The sequence below is a fragment of the Gallinula chloropus genome (assembly GCF_964237585.1).
Source record: "Gallinula chloropus genome assembly, chromosome: 10".
In the NCBI taxonomy this organism is placed as follows: domain Eukaryota; kingdom Metazoa; phylum Chordata; class Aves; order Gruiformes; family Rallidae; genus Gallinula; species Gallinula chloropus.
Genome location: NC_140095.1, coordinates 10,597,651 through 10,614,362, shown reverse-complemented (window position 1 = coordinate 10,614,362; position 16,712 = coordinate 10,597,651). Strand labels below are relative to the sequence as shown.

General features: G+C 53.3%; 1 protein-coding gene across 1 annotated transcript in view; it reads right to left on the bottom strand.

The window, feature by feature from the left end:
* The window catches only part of JADE2 (jade family PHD finger 2), a 78,014-nt gene that overhangs the window by 3,059 nt on the left and 58,243 nt on the right, over positions 1-16,712 (bottom strand). The window contains exons 9-11 of the mRNA XM_084268494.1: positions 12,665-13,126; positions 7,338-7,455; positions 1,210-1,338 (exon numbers count right to left, since the gene is read on the bottom strand). Coding sequence (XP_084124620.1) covers positions 1,210-1,338; positions 7,338-7,455; positions 12,665-13,126 — 709 coding nt within the window. The remainder of the gene's footprint in view (positions 1-1,209; positions 1,339-7,337; positions 7,456-12,664; positions 13,127-16,712) is intronic.

The following is a 16,712-nucleotide window of genomic DNA, read 5'->3' as shown; positions in this document are numbered from 1 at the left end:
TTAGAGCATCGTGTGGTACCCAGGCACCAAACAGCCCAAGGACTTGCCTGCAAGGACACTGCCAAGGCCACCTTTGCCCAGCCCCTCTCTCATGACAGCAGCTCCAAGTGATGCGCCAAGCCCTTAACAACATCCCGGGGGTTACACAGCCCTGGTGAAGCTCTGTGTCAGCTGCCTGGTTTCCCAGGCAGTGCAGTTTTCCTTGGAGATGCCCCAGCCCTCCAGCATTTGACAAATTTGCCCCAGAAAACACAAAGTTTCTGTAGCAAACAGTGCAGACAGAGATGGGGTGACAGTAAAAGCCCCATTTCTGAAGGGGCCTCTGCCCAAAACCCAATGGCTTTGAGATGAACAGAAAGCAGCAGAGTCAGGGCCAGCAGTGGGCAAAGCAAAGCAAGGCAGGGGGACCCAGGTCCCCAGGCATCCCACAGAAACTCTCTGTACCCTCAGGAGGGTTTTAGAGCACCCTCAGCCCATCCAAAACACCCACAAGACCGGTGCACCCCACGTGCACACGTGGCGCAGCTGAGCACGTGTGAACTCATCACCTCCTGCCCTGCATGCTGGCAGAGGAGAGAGCATCAAAGGAAGACCAAAACCCAAATTCCATGCAAAACCCATGTGCAGCTGCCAAGGATATTGCCAAAAAAGACCCTGTTGCTCTGGCTTACGCCTCCCCTGCTCCCTCAAGCCTCATCTGCTGCAGGTTGCAGCTGATGGGGAAGAGCCAAAGGTGGGTGAAGCATCCGCAGTGCCAGCCTGCATCCCCTTGCCCCACAAGCAAATTCAAGAGAGCAGCCATGCTTTGTGCCTGCCTCCTGGATGCTCCCAGACCACCAGCATGACCACACAGTCCTGGACAGTACATGCCATGAAAACAGACAGCTGCACTTGCCATCGGTACGTGGGCATTAGTCCTGTTGTGGGGTGAGTAAGTCTGATTTTATCACTGGAAAGTGAAATCACTCTTCAGGGTTTGTAACACGTTCTCCCAATCTGGATGCAAACCCAGCCCCACTGGGGATCATGTCTCTGGTGTGGTCCCTCCCATAGGACCTTGATAATTCTCACATGGGAGAGATGGAAGAGGCTCTCTGGTGTAACTTCACATGCAGGAGGGATCAAGGGCTGGGACTCTCAACCCTGCTCCCTGAAACAAGGAGCCTCCAGCAGCATGGGTCAACTCTGCACCCATAAAATCAGACTTACCCATTTGTCCCAACACAGTTTCGTTGACTGATTTCCTTTTCTCTTTCTTCTCAGGACTATTTTTTCTACCATCTCTTCCTTTCCTTCTTGGGTCATTTTTCTTACCCTTTGTCTTCTTCCCAGTTTGTTCTGGCATTTTTTAGAAAAAAAGGAAAACTCCATGTGAGAGGAGGCACTGGGGATGCTGCAGTGAGCCAGATTCTCTGGGGTACAACCCTGGCATGGAGACATGGACCAGACCTGCAAACACCTGCACACCAAAGGGAGAGAGAACACTGGCCACTTTTTGGCCAGCTGCAGGGCTGAAGTCTCTGTAATTTCAGGAAATCTGAATCCTGTAGGTTATACAAAAAAGAGGTTTGGACCTTGGCTGTGAACATAACACAGCTGCAGGAACAGTCCCACTGAAAGCAGGGGGCTCACTGGAGACCTACAACAACCAACGTGTCATAGAATCCCATACTGGTCTGGGTTGGAAGGGACCCCGAGGATCACAGAGCTCCCACTCCCCTGCCACAGGCAGGGCCACCGACCTCCAGGCCTGGAGCTACACAAGGTTGCCCAGGGCCCCATCCAACCTGGCCTTGAACACCCCCTCTCTGGGCAGCCTGTTCCAGCCCCTCACCACTCTCTCTGTAAAGAACTTCCCACTTTAGGTTTAATCCATTCCCCCTTGTCCTGCCACTGTCTGCCCTTTTAAAAAGCTGATTCCTCTCCTGTTTCTCTGCTCCCTTCAGGCAGTGTCCTCCTGGACTGGCACTTTTTGGGGAGGACCTGTGGGAGTAACCACAAACCCTGCCCAGTCACCTTCTGGGAGACACAGGGACCTCCAAACCCACTGGCGTGTCACCCATCACCAACAAGAGCATCTCCAGGAGGGATTCAGCTGCAAAGCCAGTTTGACAGCAATGGGAGCAGCAGGGTTTTAAAGCAGCCCTTGATTTGATTTGACCTTCTGGCGACAGTAACTGCTTGCACTCACACACTGCAGGGGTGAAACATCCCGCCAAAGCTATAAACTTAAGCAGAGTATTGAACATAAGTAAATGGAGTAGGAAAGATGCCCAGCACTGCCTGTGGAAAGCCAGGGGTGTAACTCTGGGCTATGGAGATATTCAGCTAAAAATCAATATTTCCTAAACGACTTTGAACTTTTACTGGATTTATTCCTCTCGGGCAAACAGGCCAAATACCCTATAAAATTACAACTCACATTGCCAAGTGAAATACTCCCAACAGCTTTTACTTACTCTGTTAAGTCATTCTCCCAAAGAAGTCACAGAGTCACCGAGCGTTTGGAGCTGGAAGGGACCTCAAAAGCTCATCCAGTCCCACCCCCTGCCAGAGCAGGATCACCCAGACTAAATCCCACAGGAACACATCCAGGTGGGTTTGAATGTCTCCAGAGAAGGAGACTCCACAGCCTCTCTGGGCAGCCTGTCCCAGGGTTCTGGCACCCTCACAGGGACAAAGTTTGCCCTTATAGTCACACAGAACTTCCTCTGCTCCAGCTCACACCCATTGCCCCTTGTCCTGTCACTGCCATCCCTGAGAAGAGCCTGGCTCCAGCCTCCTGACTCTGCTCTTTACATATTCACAAACATTAATAAGGTCACCCCTCAGTTTCCTCTTCCCCAGGCTGAAGAGCCATGTCTCCCTCAGCCTCTCCTCATCACGAAGGTGTTCTACTCCCTCCATCACCTTGGTGTCCCTGTGCTGGGCTCTTTCAAGGAGTTCTGTGTCCTTCTCGAAATGAGGGGCCCAGAACTGGACACAATATTCCAGGTGGGGTCTCACCAGGGCAGAGCAGAGTGGGAGAAGGACCTCTCTTGACCTACTAACCACCTCCCTTCTAACACACCCCAGGATGCCACTGGCCTTCTTAGGCATGAGGACACACTGCTGGTCATAGTCACTCCCCAGGACCCCCAGGTCCCTTTCCCCTACACTGCTCTCCAGCAGGCCAGTCCCCAACCTATACTGGTACCTGTGGTTGTTCTTCCCTAGATGCCAGACCCTACCCTTGCCCTTGTTACATTTCATGGAGCTTCTCCCTGCCCAGCTCTCCAGCCTCTCTAAGCCTTGCTGAATGACAGCACAGCCTTCTGGGGTGTCAGCCACCCCTCCCAGGGTTGTGTCATCAGCAAACTTCCCAACTGGACACTCTATTCCCTCATCAAGGAATATATTGAATAGCACAGGTCCCAGTACCGACTCTGGAGGGACCCCACCAGATACAGGCCTCTAGTTAGATTCTGTCCCACTGATCAAAACTCACTCAACCAGCTCTTAATCCACCTCACCACTCAACATTCCAGACCACACTTCCTCAGTTTAGCCACAAGGATGCTGTGGGAGACAGTGTCAAATGCTTTACTGAGGTCAGGGCAGACCACATCTACTGCATCATCCATCCACCTGATTATAACATCATAAAAGGCTGTTAGATTAGTCAAACATGACTTCCCCGTGGTAAAACCATATTGAATGCTAAAATTCCTCTTTATTTTTGGAGGAGGGGAAGGATATTGCCCCAAAATGTGAGAGGCTGATGGATGTGGAGGTGAGACAGGTGGTTCTTCAGAGCCTGTCCCATAGGTTCAACCTGCAGCTGTGAGAGCAGTGATTTTAAGAGACAAGACACCAGAGAGGCTGCAGGCAGGATGGGTCAGAGGGAATAACCTCTGCTCTCCCCTCACTACACCCAGGGAAATGTCCTGGGTGAGTAGGGGCATCACCCCTGCCTGAGTCTGGAGTGACAGAGGATTTACAGCCTTGGGCTTGCCAAGCCAGGAACCCCTCCTGCCCAAAGGACCTGCTGAAAGAAAGAAAAGCAAAAGCAAAAGTGGAATTTGCAATGTTCCCAACAAATCCCAGAACTGGAGGGGTTTGAAGGGACCTCCAGGGATCATCGAGTCCAACCCACAACGCAGCAGAGACACAGACAGGGTTTGCACTTTGCTTACAAAACAAAAATTGACCTTTGAACAGCACGATGGGGCTGAGGAGAAACCTGAGCAGTGCTTTTTGAAGAGGAACCTGTCAAAACAACCCAAAGCCAGACAGGTTTTCCTTTCCACCCCATGCAAGAAAAACACAGGGGAGAGGGGTGGCTTCACTTTACACACGCAGCTCTCACCTGATTTTATTCAAAACCTCCTCCTTAAACCATCATTTGTCAGTGGGGAAAAGAAACCCCTCCACTTCTGAGCTTTATGTGGGAGCCATTCCAAAAAAAGCCTTGCTGCCAAAACCATCTTTGGAATAAACCCAACAGATTTTGGTTGATGACTACTGTAGCAGTGGTTAAAAACCATCCTCATCCAGGCAAAATAAAGCTGATTTTGGTTTTATCCTTTGCCCAGGAAACCCTGGGCACACAGGGCAGGCTGCTCAGGAGCTGTGCCAAGGGGATGATGCTGCAGGATCAGTCCCCCTGCTTTCAAACCAGTTACTGCTTTGTACTGATGCAAAACGCAGCAGTGAGTTATCCATAGCGTTGGTGCTGAGCATCTTCAGCTCTAATGGGCATCAAGGACACTGAGCGAATGCGCAGGTACTGGGAGCATGTGGTAGGACCAGGGTCTGTAATGGTTTGTGTTTGGGGTGCAACTGGGACGGGACATTAGGAGCTGAAACAGCAAATAGGCACGAAACCACTTTCTGTGGCTCTGCGAAGCCCCGTGTGGGGCAGGGCTGTACAGCTCCCATGGGAAGTGTGACCAGAGGCTGAGCCCTTCTCTGACATCCTTCACACCGACGGCCCTGGAGATCAGCATGAGGGCTGTGTACTGATGCTGTGCTCCTACCTGGACCTCGACTGTCACTGCTAACCCAGCCGTCCTCCCTTCCCACACCTGGGATCACAACTTACGGCCTGACGCTACCTCCCAGCGAGGCAACTCCTCCCATCCTCAGGAGACCCTATGCACCGATGCTGAAAGGCACTTGAGTCCCTAATGTCCCCCTGGCTTGGGAAGGACACAGGTACCCAAACCACCCAGAGATCCCAGGACCAAATCCTGGGAGCCGCATCCCAGGGACAGCAGCCCCTGCTCAGGCTGAGCTGAACAGCCCATCCTGGGAGAGACAACCAGCTCGGCTCTGCTGGTTCAGAGCAGAACCTGGACTGCAAAACGCCAACCATTTGGGGCAGGAGAGAAGAACATCAGCACCACAGCGTACAAAGTGACCCCCAGCCTCCCACCACGGGTCTGTCCCTCAGCGCGCGCTCACCCTGGGGCAGAACAAACATCACAGCAGTTGCAGTTGTGCTGTTCTCTGAGTACATGTGTAATGACATCAGGAAGGGCAGTTGCACAGCACCAGCACTCTGCGGGGCACACAGCCCCAGAACGTGAACAGCAGAGCCCTGGCACAGCTCCCCCTCACCAGTCAGCATCCCCACCCTGCCAGGGAGGGTCCTGCACCAGCCAGCACCCCCCTTTTCCTCCTGGGACTTGCTGCTGGCTCCTGCCCCACTGCTGTACTAGAGAGGGTTGGGCATGCACTGGAGGTCAGAGTCCCCAAGGCATTTTGGGGAACGCAGGTCCCCAGGGGCATTTCCAGCCCTCTAACACTGCATTTGCAAGGGAGCTGAGCTCCAAAAGCCTTTCTGGCAAACCAGCCTGCACCTGTCTCCTTCCGAGAGCTGCAAATCCTAAACTAGGCTCAACCAGCCAAACTGAAGAGTATCACAAGTCCCCTGTGACACGCCTCCCCCCCCCCCCCCCCTCCCCCAAACAGCACTCCCTGGATGATTCCTGCCCTGTTCCCACAGAGCCTGGCAGTGACACTGCATGGCAACTGCCATCCGGATCTCAGCTTGTCACTCTTGTCTTTTATCCACCTGTTATTCCTGAGTTGGACCTCCCACTTCACTGCCCAGCCAGCAGCATCACTGCTGGGAGCAGAGCCCAGCACTGAACCCCTGGGAGACAGGGAATGGCTCCTGGGATGTGCAGTGTGGGGTCACCCATCACAGGGAACAACCAGGAACACCAGGAACAATGCCCAGGCTGGGGACCCACATCACTGGTTCATCGAGGATGTATGATGCAACACACAGTGTCACCGACCTGGGCCATGGGGACAGAGATTTACAGGACCCACATCCCCCCAGAGCACACCTTGGGGGTCTCCAGCACCCCTGCCCCACACAGACATCTGCCTCTAGTCATGGAGAGCGATCTGCGCAGCCTCCGAGTCACAACCATCCCAACCTCCACAGGTCTCAGCCTCCAAAACTTCAGTCAAAGGAAACTTTTGTCAAGGAAAGCTCAGCCCAGGCAGTTCCTGAAGGAACCCCACCACGTGATGGCTTCAAACACAACTCCAAAGCCACAAACACAACAACCGTTGGAATTGCCTGCCAAAACACCAGATGCTGCTGCTGGAAAAACTGTGCTGCAGCCATGGGGTCTGGTGTGTGCTGCCACCGAAGGGGAAGGAGGAAAGGAGGAGGGAGCAGGAGCTCTGGGCTCCAGCACCACTTGCAAAAAAGGGGGAAAAAATAGGACAGAAGGAAACCAACTTTATTTCAGTTCTTAATAAAAGGAGCCAGAGGGTTTGCATGCAGTGGGCGTGATGCTCCCCAGTAATCAGGATATGGAGCAGAGAACTATACCTGGCAGAGCTGGAGGAGCTGGGCTTTAGGGGTAACAGACATTCCCCTTGTAGCTCAACCTCTGATACCTGACAGCAGCATCTGCAGAGACTCCCAAGCATCGGCTGCTGACCTGTGCCAGGGAGCCAGCTGCCCTGGACCATCCCCAGCGTCAGCAGCCCCATGCCTGGGATGTGCCATCTCCTCCCAAATAGCTCCATCTCCACCTCAGCATCCCCACCTAACCACATGTTTTGGTCTTTCTGACCGATTCCTGCAGAGAGGAGGGAGGATCAAGAGGGATCTGTGAGAACAAGGAGCTCTGATGCTCCGGTCACGCAGGGTGTGGCTTTATTGTGTGTTTCTGAGCAAAACCAGAGGAGCTGTGCTTAAATAACACTGCATGGGAAGGGGCAGCTCTGGCTTCCCTGGGGTGGGGGCTGAGGCTTGGGCAGCAGTCTTTGGTTTCAGAGGATGGCAGGGACAGCATCTGTGAGAATAACCTCCGGTATGTGGTACTGACCTGGGTAAAGATCTTTCTCAATAAGCTTCATCTGGAGATGGAAGATCTGCTCCTGGAGTTTGCAAATGGTGTGTTTCATCTTCTCCCGTCTCGTCACCATGTAGCAGAGATTTCTAACCTACAGAAACACAGGAAACAGCGTCTGGTTTAGGCAGGGTCAGAGCGGGTCCCCTCAACCTGTGAGGGTGCTTCTGCTGCACAGGGAAATCCCCACTCTCTGGGATTCAGTCACCTTCATCTCACCATCACCAAAACTCCTAGGAGGGCACTTTAGATGTGGCAGGACTAGAGGCAAGAGGTCTTGATCCAAACTGCAGGGTATGTACAGGAAAAACCAGGCAGGGAATGATTCAAAGCCTCCATGTCTCTGTTGTGGCTCTGACACCCAGGATCCCGGGGGAGGGGTGGGGGCAAGGAGGGCTGGTTGCCTCCTCCAGCACACGCACTGGCCACACAGAAGCCATACAGCAGCACGGTATCTCCAGGAACATGGCTCTGTGGATCCCAACAGCATGTCTCTTGCAGCATCAAGTCCCCCCCCAAAGCCCCATGGATACCTGCCTGGAGCATCCACCCCAAACCTGAGCAGGTGCCTTGGAAAGCCCAACCACAGCTCCACCAGCCTCTGCTGTGGCACAAGGGACAGCTTGGCCACCACCTCTCCCAGTGCTCACGGCAGCTCCAAGCTGGGAACATCCTGTCCTGCCTAAGGGGCTGGGGCAGCCCAGAGTCTAAAGCCTTCCCCCCCAAGCAGGGGTCCGTGTAGGGTGATGCATGCAGGGGAGTCTGTCCCTCTCCTGTCCTCTTCCAAGCTTAAACAACAGGCAAGTTCATCTTTAACTTCTTCTGCACTTTGGCATCAGAGCTTTTGAGGGCACAAATTCAACCTGAGTGACACAGCAGGGAGTCAAACAGGGCAGAGCTGACACTAATCTGCTCTGATTAGTCAGGATTAACTTCCAGCACTTGTTGCAGCACATCCTTTAACTCTGTTCACACACAGCGACTGAGACCCACAACACAGGAACAGAGCCAGGAGAAACAGGTAAATCATTCTGTGATCTTACCCACACAGACCACGCTGGGTGTTCGATGTCAGAGCCTTACAAAACTGCCTGTCACCCTAAAGCAAACGCCAGGACAGAGGAGAGAAAGATACAGCAAAACCACGCAGGTGGTGCTGGCTGTGTACTGGTGAGGGTCCCCTGCTCCAGATCTGGGCAGCATCCTCCCCTCTGCAGGGTTAGTCATGCTTCCTACCTGCAAATCTCTGGTGCATTCTGTCCTAGTACAAGAAATTTGATTAACCAAGCCCCTAAATGCCAATAAAACACCCCCCTGGCTCATGCAAGGTACTGCAGCAGGGGTTAAACACTGCTCAGCACCTGGGGGGGCTGATAAAATGATAGAGCTGCTGTGTGATACCCGCTGGCATCTGCCTGGTGATGGATTTCAGTGCTGTGCTGCAAGGGCGGCTGGAGAGCCCGGCTCTGTCACCATGGCTGCGGCAGGCAGCGCGGCTTTCGGAGGAAACGGAGGGTTTGGGCTGCGATACAGAAAAGGCTCATGGCAGCTACCAGGGTTTGACAGCGTTTGCTCAGCTTCCTGATGCTCTGAGAGAGCAAAACTGCCCGCAGCAAGGTAAGGAGGGGCTGGCCCCAACGCCAGACACGTGCAGTAACGTCTGTGGGTATGTCCACACTCATGTGTGACCCTGATGTCTCGAATTCCTCCCCTCCTTATCCTCAAAACCATCTCTGCAGAGGAAGGCTGGGGTATTTCCAGGCTCAGGGGACTGTCCCTACATGGTCTTTGTGCCTCTCAGAGAGACACAGCAAGCCAGGACCTCACCCCACGCTCACCGAATGCCTGCCACCAAAGGCTGTGAAGGCAGCAGGGTGACCGTGGCCATCCTCTGATGGCACTGTTCTGATCTAAGGACAGCTTGGAAACGCTTGGGAATACAGGAGAAAAAGCTCCTCTTTTTTTTCTGATGAATCCTTCAGCTGAAAATAAACTAAAAACCAAATAAATAAAAATAAGAGCAGCAAGCTATCTGCTGGGTATTTTACTACATTATCTTCTGGTTTGTTTTGTTCTGGATTGGAGAAACTACTGAACTAAAATTTCCTGATGGGGAAAACAACCGCCTCTGGCAACCTGCATCCCAGTGTGTTTAGTGGCATCTCTCCTCTATGATTCCATATTCCTGGAAGAAAACACTACTTGTGTGCTGCTTAGAGACTGCTGGTATTTACACACACTTACACAGCTGAGCACTGCACAGCACTGCTTCTCTAAGCCAAGCTTAGATGCTGGTGTGGAAGCCTGGAAAGTCGCTTGTTGTTAAAGCTGAACTTAAACAACCAGCCCTTGGGAAAGAAACCCCATGAGCTGAAGAGGGTTAAAAGAGGCTGAAATGAAAAGGGTGGGGGGCATTGTGTTAGGATTCAGTGGCAAGAGATTTAATTTGCTGACACTGCAAAGCGCAGAAACAGCAGTGGTTGAGAGATGACAGGGAAATGCCATCATCCTGGCCTGGTGTCACCATCATCCTGGCTGTCACTGTCACCCTGGCTGTTGATGCATCATAGAATCATAGACTGGTCTAGGTTGGAGGGGACCCCAAGGATCACAGAGCTCCAACTCCCCTGTCACAGGCAGGGCCACCAACCTCCAGGCCTGGAGCTACACAAGGTTGCCCAGGGCCCCATCCAACCTGGCCTTGAACACCCCCAGGGATGGGGCACCCACCCCCTCTCTGGGCAGCCTGTTCCAGCCCCTCACCACTCTCTCTGTAAAGAACTTCCCCCTAGTATCTCATCTAACCCTTCCCTCCTTCAGCTTCACTCCATCCCCCTTGTCCTGCCAGTCTCTACCCTTTTAAAAAGCTGATTCCCCTCCTGTTCCTCTGCTCCCTTCAGGGATGGGAAAGATGCAGTGAAGTCCCCCCACAGCCTTCTCTTCTCCAGGCTGAACAAGCCCAGCTCCCTCAGCCTCTCTTCGTAGGGAAAGTACTCCAGCCCTTAGATCATCTCCATGGCTCCTCTGAACCCTCTCCAATAGTTCCACATCTTTCTTGTACTGGGGCCCCCAGATCTGCCCTGCTGCTTCTGCCTCCCCACCTCTTGGATCCAGATGCCCCCAAATCCCAACCATTCCTGACAGATTAATTGCTGAAAACAATTAACAGCAACATGATGCCCCGGGGACACCTTCTGAAAGCCACCCCAGCTGGTTGCTCTTCTCCCAACCCTGATCTGATGTGATGCTTCACTGTCTGCAAGTGAAATGGGGTGGCTGTGACAGGGAGGGTCAGATCCCCAGCATGCAGCAATGGGATTTAAACCTGTGTCACCCGTCTGAGCACTGGACTTTGATCCAGACAGTGTTTATTGTTCCCCCTCTTAGAAGAAGAGCAAACAAACAGCTCTTCCAGGGCCAGGCAGCCAAACCTGGCAGGGAGTTGCTAAGCAGGGGCTGAATGCCAAGGGGGAGTGACGCCGTGAAGCCTGGAAACAACCCTGGAAAATGAGAAATCTGGGAAAAACCCTGTAGTTTTGACATGAAGAAATCAAAGTGGGAGCTGCCTTGTGGCATCTTTGAATTTGGGCAGCTCCTGGGGCAAAGCACTATACCTCAGGATGCACAGCGGGTCGCTGCAGCCGGGAGAGTCAAGCTGGGAGCAAGTGGAAGCAGAGGGAGGTGGAGCAGCCTGGTTTAGATTTACAATATAGAGAAGCAGATGAAGGGGGTGGAGGTTAAAGTGAGCTGAACTTGTCGCCCTCAGCCTGTTGCCTACGGCTTGGTGCTGGAGACCCATCAGCGGTGGCACCAGCCCAAGAAAGGGGTGGAAACACGGTGCAGTAAAGGCAGGAGCTAAGGAGGGACAGACGGACAGATGGACAGAGCAATGGCAATGACGGACATAGGGACAGGAGACACTTCAGCCACAGACAAGAGACTGGTACCATGAAATCCCTACACAGAAGGGGCTCAGGGTCCAAGACTCGCACAGGAAAGTGCAGTGAGGGCCCAGGATGGGCTGGTCCAGAGCTGAAACCCCACCTGGACACAAACACCCTGCTCACCCACACTGCCTTTCTCCCCAGGGGCTAAACAGTGCCACGGACCCACAGAAGCCTGGAGAGAGGGTTCAGGGATAAGCAGGGGCAGCATCACTGTCACCTTCACCTCCCAGGGAACAGCATGTCCCCAGCAGCACCCTCTGCCCGCTCCCCAGCTCAGGGCACTGGGTCAAAGCAGTGCTATTTTCCTGCTTTCCTCCTTCCCCACCTGTTCCCAGTGACATCCTGAGCCCTTCCATGGCTTCTGCACCCCAGGTGGGCTGTCAGGAGGGGTCATGGATTCACCCTTCTGGAGAGGAGAGAGGGGACCAGGCAGGACTTAGGTTTTAAGCACAGGAGGAATGAGAGCTTGGCCCCTGCCTGCCAGATTGGCAGCTCTGCCCACCCCATTACACTACTGCCCTGTGCTGTGCCCGTGTTCCCCCAGCACTTCTCCCCCTATGCTTCCATCCCTCACCTTCAGCACTCCTCCTCATCCCAGCCTGCCCCATCCCCGCTCCCTCCCCCCATGCAACCATGACAGTCGAACCCTCAGGCAGGCAGCAGGGTGCAACTGCAGGCACAGCCCCGGGGGGGCTCTGGCACCACTTTGCTATTGCTGCTCCATCAACATTTGTTCTCCCCAAAAAAAACCCTGCCGTGGAGGCTGCTGCTTCCCCTCCCATGCAAGGATGCTCCATACCACCGGTGCCTGGTGCCTGCATCCTCCAGCTGCATCCTCCGGGCATGGCTCTGCCTCCGCTCCCTGAGGACCCGACCCACTTTTGGCTGCAGCAGGGCAGGGAACGCTGCGTCCCCCTGGCCCTGATGCTCACTCCTGCCATCCACCCGCCTTTGATGTTTAATGTGAGTAAATAATGAATCGTTCCTGCGCCTTGCTGCTGGAGAGCATCTGAGGGGCAGCACCGGATAGTTCTGTGGTCTGAAGACTATTAAGATCTTGTGGATATTAAGCGGCAGCATCATCTGCCTCCCAGGCACCCGGCCCCGTTGAGGCACCTCTCCCTGCAGACATCTGCTCCTCTGAGCCCCCAGCTGAGACTGCCACTAACTTACTTCACTGGTGAATGACACACGCTGAGCACCGAATCGTGCTGGAGATGAAGGGACACAACGGGGTGGGGAGTCGAACTGAGCCAAGGGGGGACCAAACTTGTGCTGTCCGTAGCTGCCAGCACACACTGAAACAGTGCTGGTGGAGCACAGGGGTACCACCGGCAAAGGAAAAGCTGTACTCACCCTCTCCAGGTCTTGCCTGAGGTGCATGAAGAGCTTTAAGCGTCGGTAGAGAACGTCCTGTTCTTGCTGGGCCAAGTTGTCCACCTCATCTGTTTTTGGTGTCAGCAGCGGTTTGTTGGAATTGGCTTTCCTCTTCAGCTTCCAGTACTGGTAGACAAAATCCACCAGCGATTCGCTTAGGTCAAGGTTCTCTGCCACCTCTGAGGGCTTCACGAGTTCATAGAAGTCCTCCTCCAGCTGCTGGAGCTTCTGCTTCCGCAGCGTGACCTTCTCCAAGTCCAGCTGGGCTTGGTCAGGCTCTGTCCGTGCCTCCTCGGGCAGCTTGGTGGCACCGGTGCTGTGCTCAAGGCAGAAGGACTTGAACTTCACTTCGTCGTTGTCTGCCAGAATAGTCCGCATGTCGAGGTTGTGGTCGAAGGCGCAGGTGACGTGGAACGCGGTGACGCAGGCGGGCATGGAGCACTGTGGGGAGAAGGACAGAGCTCAGGGGCAGGACAATGCACCACGGTGATGGGGGACGCTTACCAGTGCAATGGGACCACAAGTGCTTAATCCAAACCCAGTGACACCCACCTGAGTGACAACACCCATCATCAAGTGATGGATGCTCCACTACAGGTACTCCCTATGCAAGGACACCTGCCTTGCCCAAGTCCTACACATCTCTGAGCCAGACACCACAGACCCAAGCAGAAGAAATCCAGGGTTCAGTAGATACCAGCAGGCATCTTCCCACCTTACCTGCTTTAATCCTTCTCTGTCACAGACCCTGCCCATCCTTGACCTACCATAAACAAGTTCTTCAACACAACACATCAGCACCCAAAGCCAATGGCATGGGCCAAGAGGGATGCTCCAAGACCATCAGTGCATTTCTCCTGATGGAGAAATTTTCATCTGTGTTTCACCCTTGAACCACTCCAGTCTCTTACCACATCTAAAGCTCATACATCATTTTTATTGGAAGCATACAGAACATGTCAAGATTTATGAGTGAACATGGCATCTCAAAAGCAGCCAGTGCTCCTGGAGCACGACGCTGTTCTCCTCTGGAAATCACACAGCCTCTAATTAGCTCCATTAAGAAAGAATTAAAAAAAGACGACTCAGCATATACAGAGTAACACATCATGAAATGAACTTTTGGGAACTGATACAGTAGCCAGTCTTGCTGTCAAACTTCTACCAGATTAATTTTGTAATGATTTCCCTAGTTTACCTCAGGCTTAAATTACTTCATATCCCACAGGCAACAAACCTCAGCCTGGTTCAGAGACAGGAACCACCCTCCAGCCAGTGCAATGCCCGTGTCCAGCTCAGCACCTTCTCCCCCTCTACTCATTAACTGGTTTTTAATGGCTCAGAATGTCAGGTAATTATTTCAACCATAACCCATAAGAAATCAGTCTATTCCTGCTGCTAATGACCAGTTAAACTGCAATCAGGGGACACTTTAAGTGGGCTGTTACTGTAGGCACCGTGTTTTGGGAACCTGCTTTGGCAGGGGTGGCAGAGTCGTTCCAGTAGGGGATGAAGATGCTGTTGTGACCTTGGAGGACCAGGCAGAGGCACGTGGAATTTCCTAGATGTTGATGACCGACTGATAGGGACGCTGCACAGTTTTGCTGGGGCTTTGCTGCATTTTAATTCTCAAAAAGAAGAAGAAAACCAATCTAACATTCTGGTAGTAGTCGAGGAACAGAAGTTTTATGGCTCTTTTTATCTTCGTCCCATCAGCCCTGAATTCCTGCTCGGTCACCCAGCATGTGAACCTCTGACCTTGCTGCTTTTAGATATTTTCCCTTGACTTTGTTTATGAATCTGCTGGTACTTATGAAAGCAAGAGACTCACACAGCTGCCAGGGCCAAGAAAAGTGTAGGCAAGTGGTGTCCCAGTACTCCGCTTCCACTTCCAGGGCTCTACCAGGTCCTGCTCCAAAGCTGATGAAACCAGTGGGAAGGGCTGGATGCAGCCCCACCACAAGGTTCCCGTGACTGAGCTTGCTTTTCTGGGAGCCAAGATGATGCCAGTACCACATGGAGCTACAGAGCTCCTGAAGTACTCCTGGTATACTCCCGATGTACTCCTGGTATACTCCTGATGTACATACCCTCCATCCCCGCTGTAACACCTGGGGTGCTTCATCCTGCAGCATCCCTTAGTGCTGTTACACATGTAGAGAAAGCAGACACCGCGAACCTGCTGTTGCTGGTGGACCACGTGAGATAAAGGAAGATGCAGAGCGATGTCCCCTTCCTCCTGACATCCCATTCCTTCTCAGGTCCCCTTCCTCCCAACACAGAATCATAGAATCATAGAATCACAGACTTGTCTGGGTTGGAAGGGACCCCAAGGGTCACAGAGTTTCAAACCCCTGCCACAGGCAGGGCCACCAATCTCCAGGCCTGGATCAAGGTTGCCCAGGGCCCCATCCAACCTGGCCTTGAACACCCCCAGGGACGGGGCATCCACCCCCTCTCTGGGCAGCCTGTTCTCCCATCACCACTGCTAACAATGGTATTAGCGAAACTACTGTGGCTTCTGCCAGGACAACGTCCCACTAACGGGAATGACCATCTCTCCTCCCTAGGAATAAAAAAACAACCCATTGTTGCCCAGCCTGGATCTCTGCTCAGACAGATGGCAAGCAGCAGTGGGCAGAAACTGTGCCCAAAAGGCAAACAGAAAATAATTACGCAGCTTGGCTGAGAGGGCAACAAAGACACATACCTGCTCGGCCACGGCTGCCCAGGGACCCTGCATAAACTGACAATAAAACATATGGATCCATCTGAGAACGGCGCTGGGACGAAGCTGATGGCCGTGGGAGGGAAGGATGTGCCACGCAGAACAAATCAGGCTCAAAAGACCGTTGTAGTTGCCAAGTCTGCTTCGCTACTGGCCCTGCTTCGTTAGCACCTTTCACCCCAGGATTTCGGTGTGCTTTGCTGAGGGGAATCCATCCCCAAACAGAATTCTGAGAGAGGGTGGAAACCATGCTAATGGGGGCTGTTCCATCAGTGGTCCCACCAGTCTTACTAGGAAGGAACAAGAGGGATGGGTTTATTTGGAAGTGCAAGCAGAAGTTTCCCAGCTCAGGGAGGTGGGGGTTTGGGGCCGGGGGGGAAGGAAGCGGCTCCTCCAACAGAGCTGTGAGGGGAGCTCAGGAAGGAAAAATTCATTACCGGTGCTGAACTCCAGCCAAGCCATCAGCAGAGACACTTCTGCATCCTCCCCAAAACACCACCGCGTGATTTTTAGTGACCACAGATGGTTTGGATCCTGGTAGTGCTCCTCAGCTGAAATGGGCAATTTCAGCAGCACATCCTCAGGGGATGGAGGGGGGTGAGGTGGAGGATGGCGTGGGAGCTGCACAGGGTGCACCCACTGCTCTTCTCCTGAGGTTGAGCTGTATGTTTTCAGGGTACAGACACACTGAACAACAGCTCTGGGAACCACCACACCAGTTATCCCACTGGATGGGGACCAGTGGCACAACAGCCATTCTCCTTTATCCTGTCACCTGTCTGAAGAGACTACCACCCACCTCTCTGCACCCTCCTGTCAGGGCAGTGTAGGCGGTGATAAGGTCTCCCTTCAGCCTCCTCTTCTCCTGGCTGAACACCCCCAGCTCCCTCAGCTGCTCCTCATAGGATTTGCCCTCCAGCCCCTTCCCCAGCCTGGTTGCCCTTATCTGGACATGCTCAAGGACCTCAATGTCCTTCTTATGGTGAGGAGCCCAGAACTGGACCCAGCACTCAAGGTGCAGCCTCACCAATGCTGAGTACAATGCAATAATAACAAGTGGTGGAGGACGCTTCCCAGGGCTTTTTCTCCTAAAAAACACCATCAAGAGCAAGCTGGAAGGTGATGACAGCAGAAGATCGTGCCCTTTGGGGAAGCCTGCCAGCAATGACCAGAAATTTGACATTCTGCGCAGCGCTGAAAGGCCTTGATGAGCTCTTCCAGTTGCTCTGAGAAGTGATGAGGAGATTGGTGAGGAGGAAGCCGGGTCCCAAGCGAGTGCCATGGGACTTGGGCAGTGCT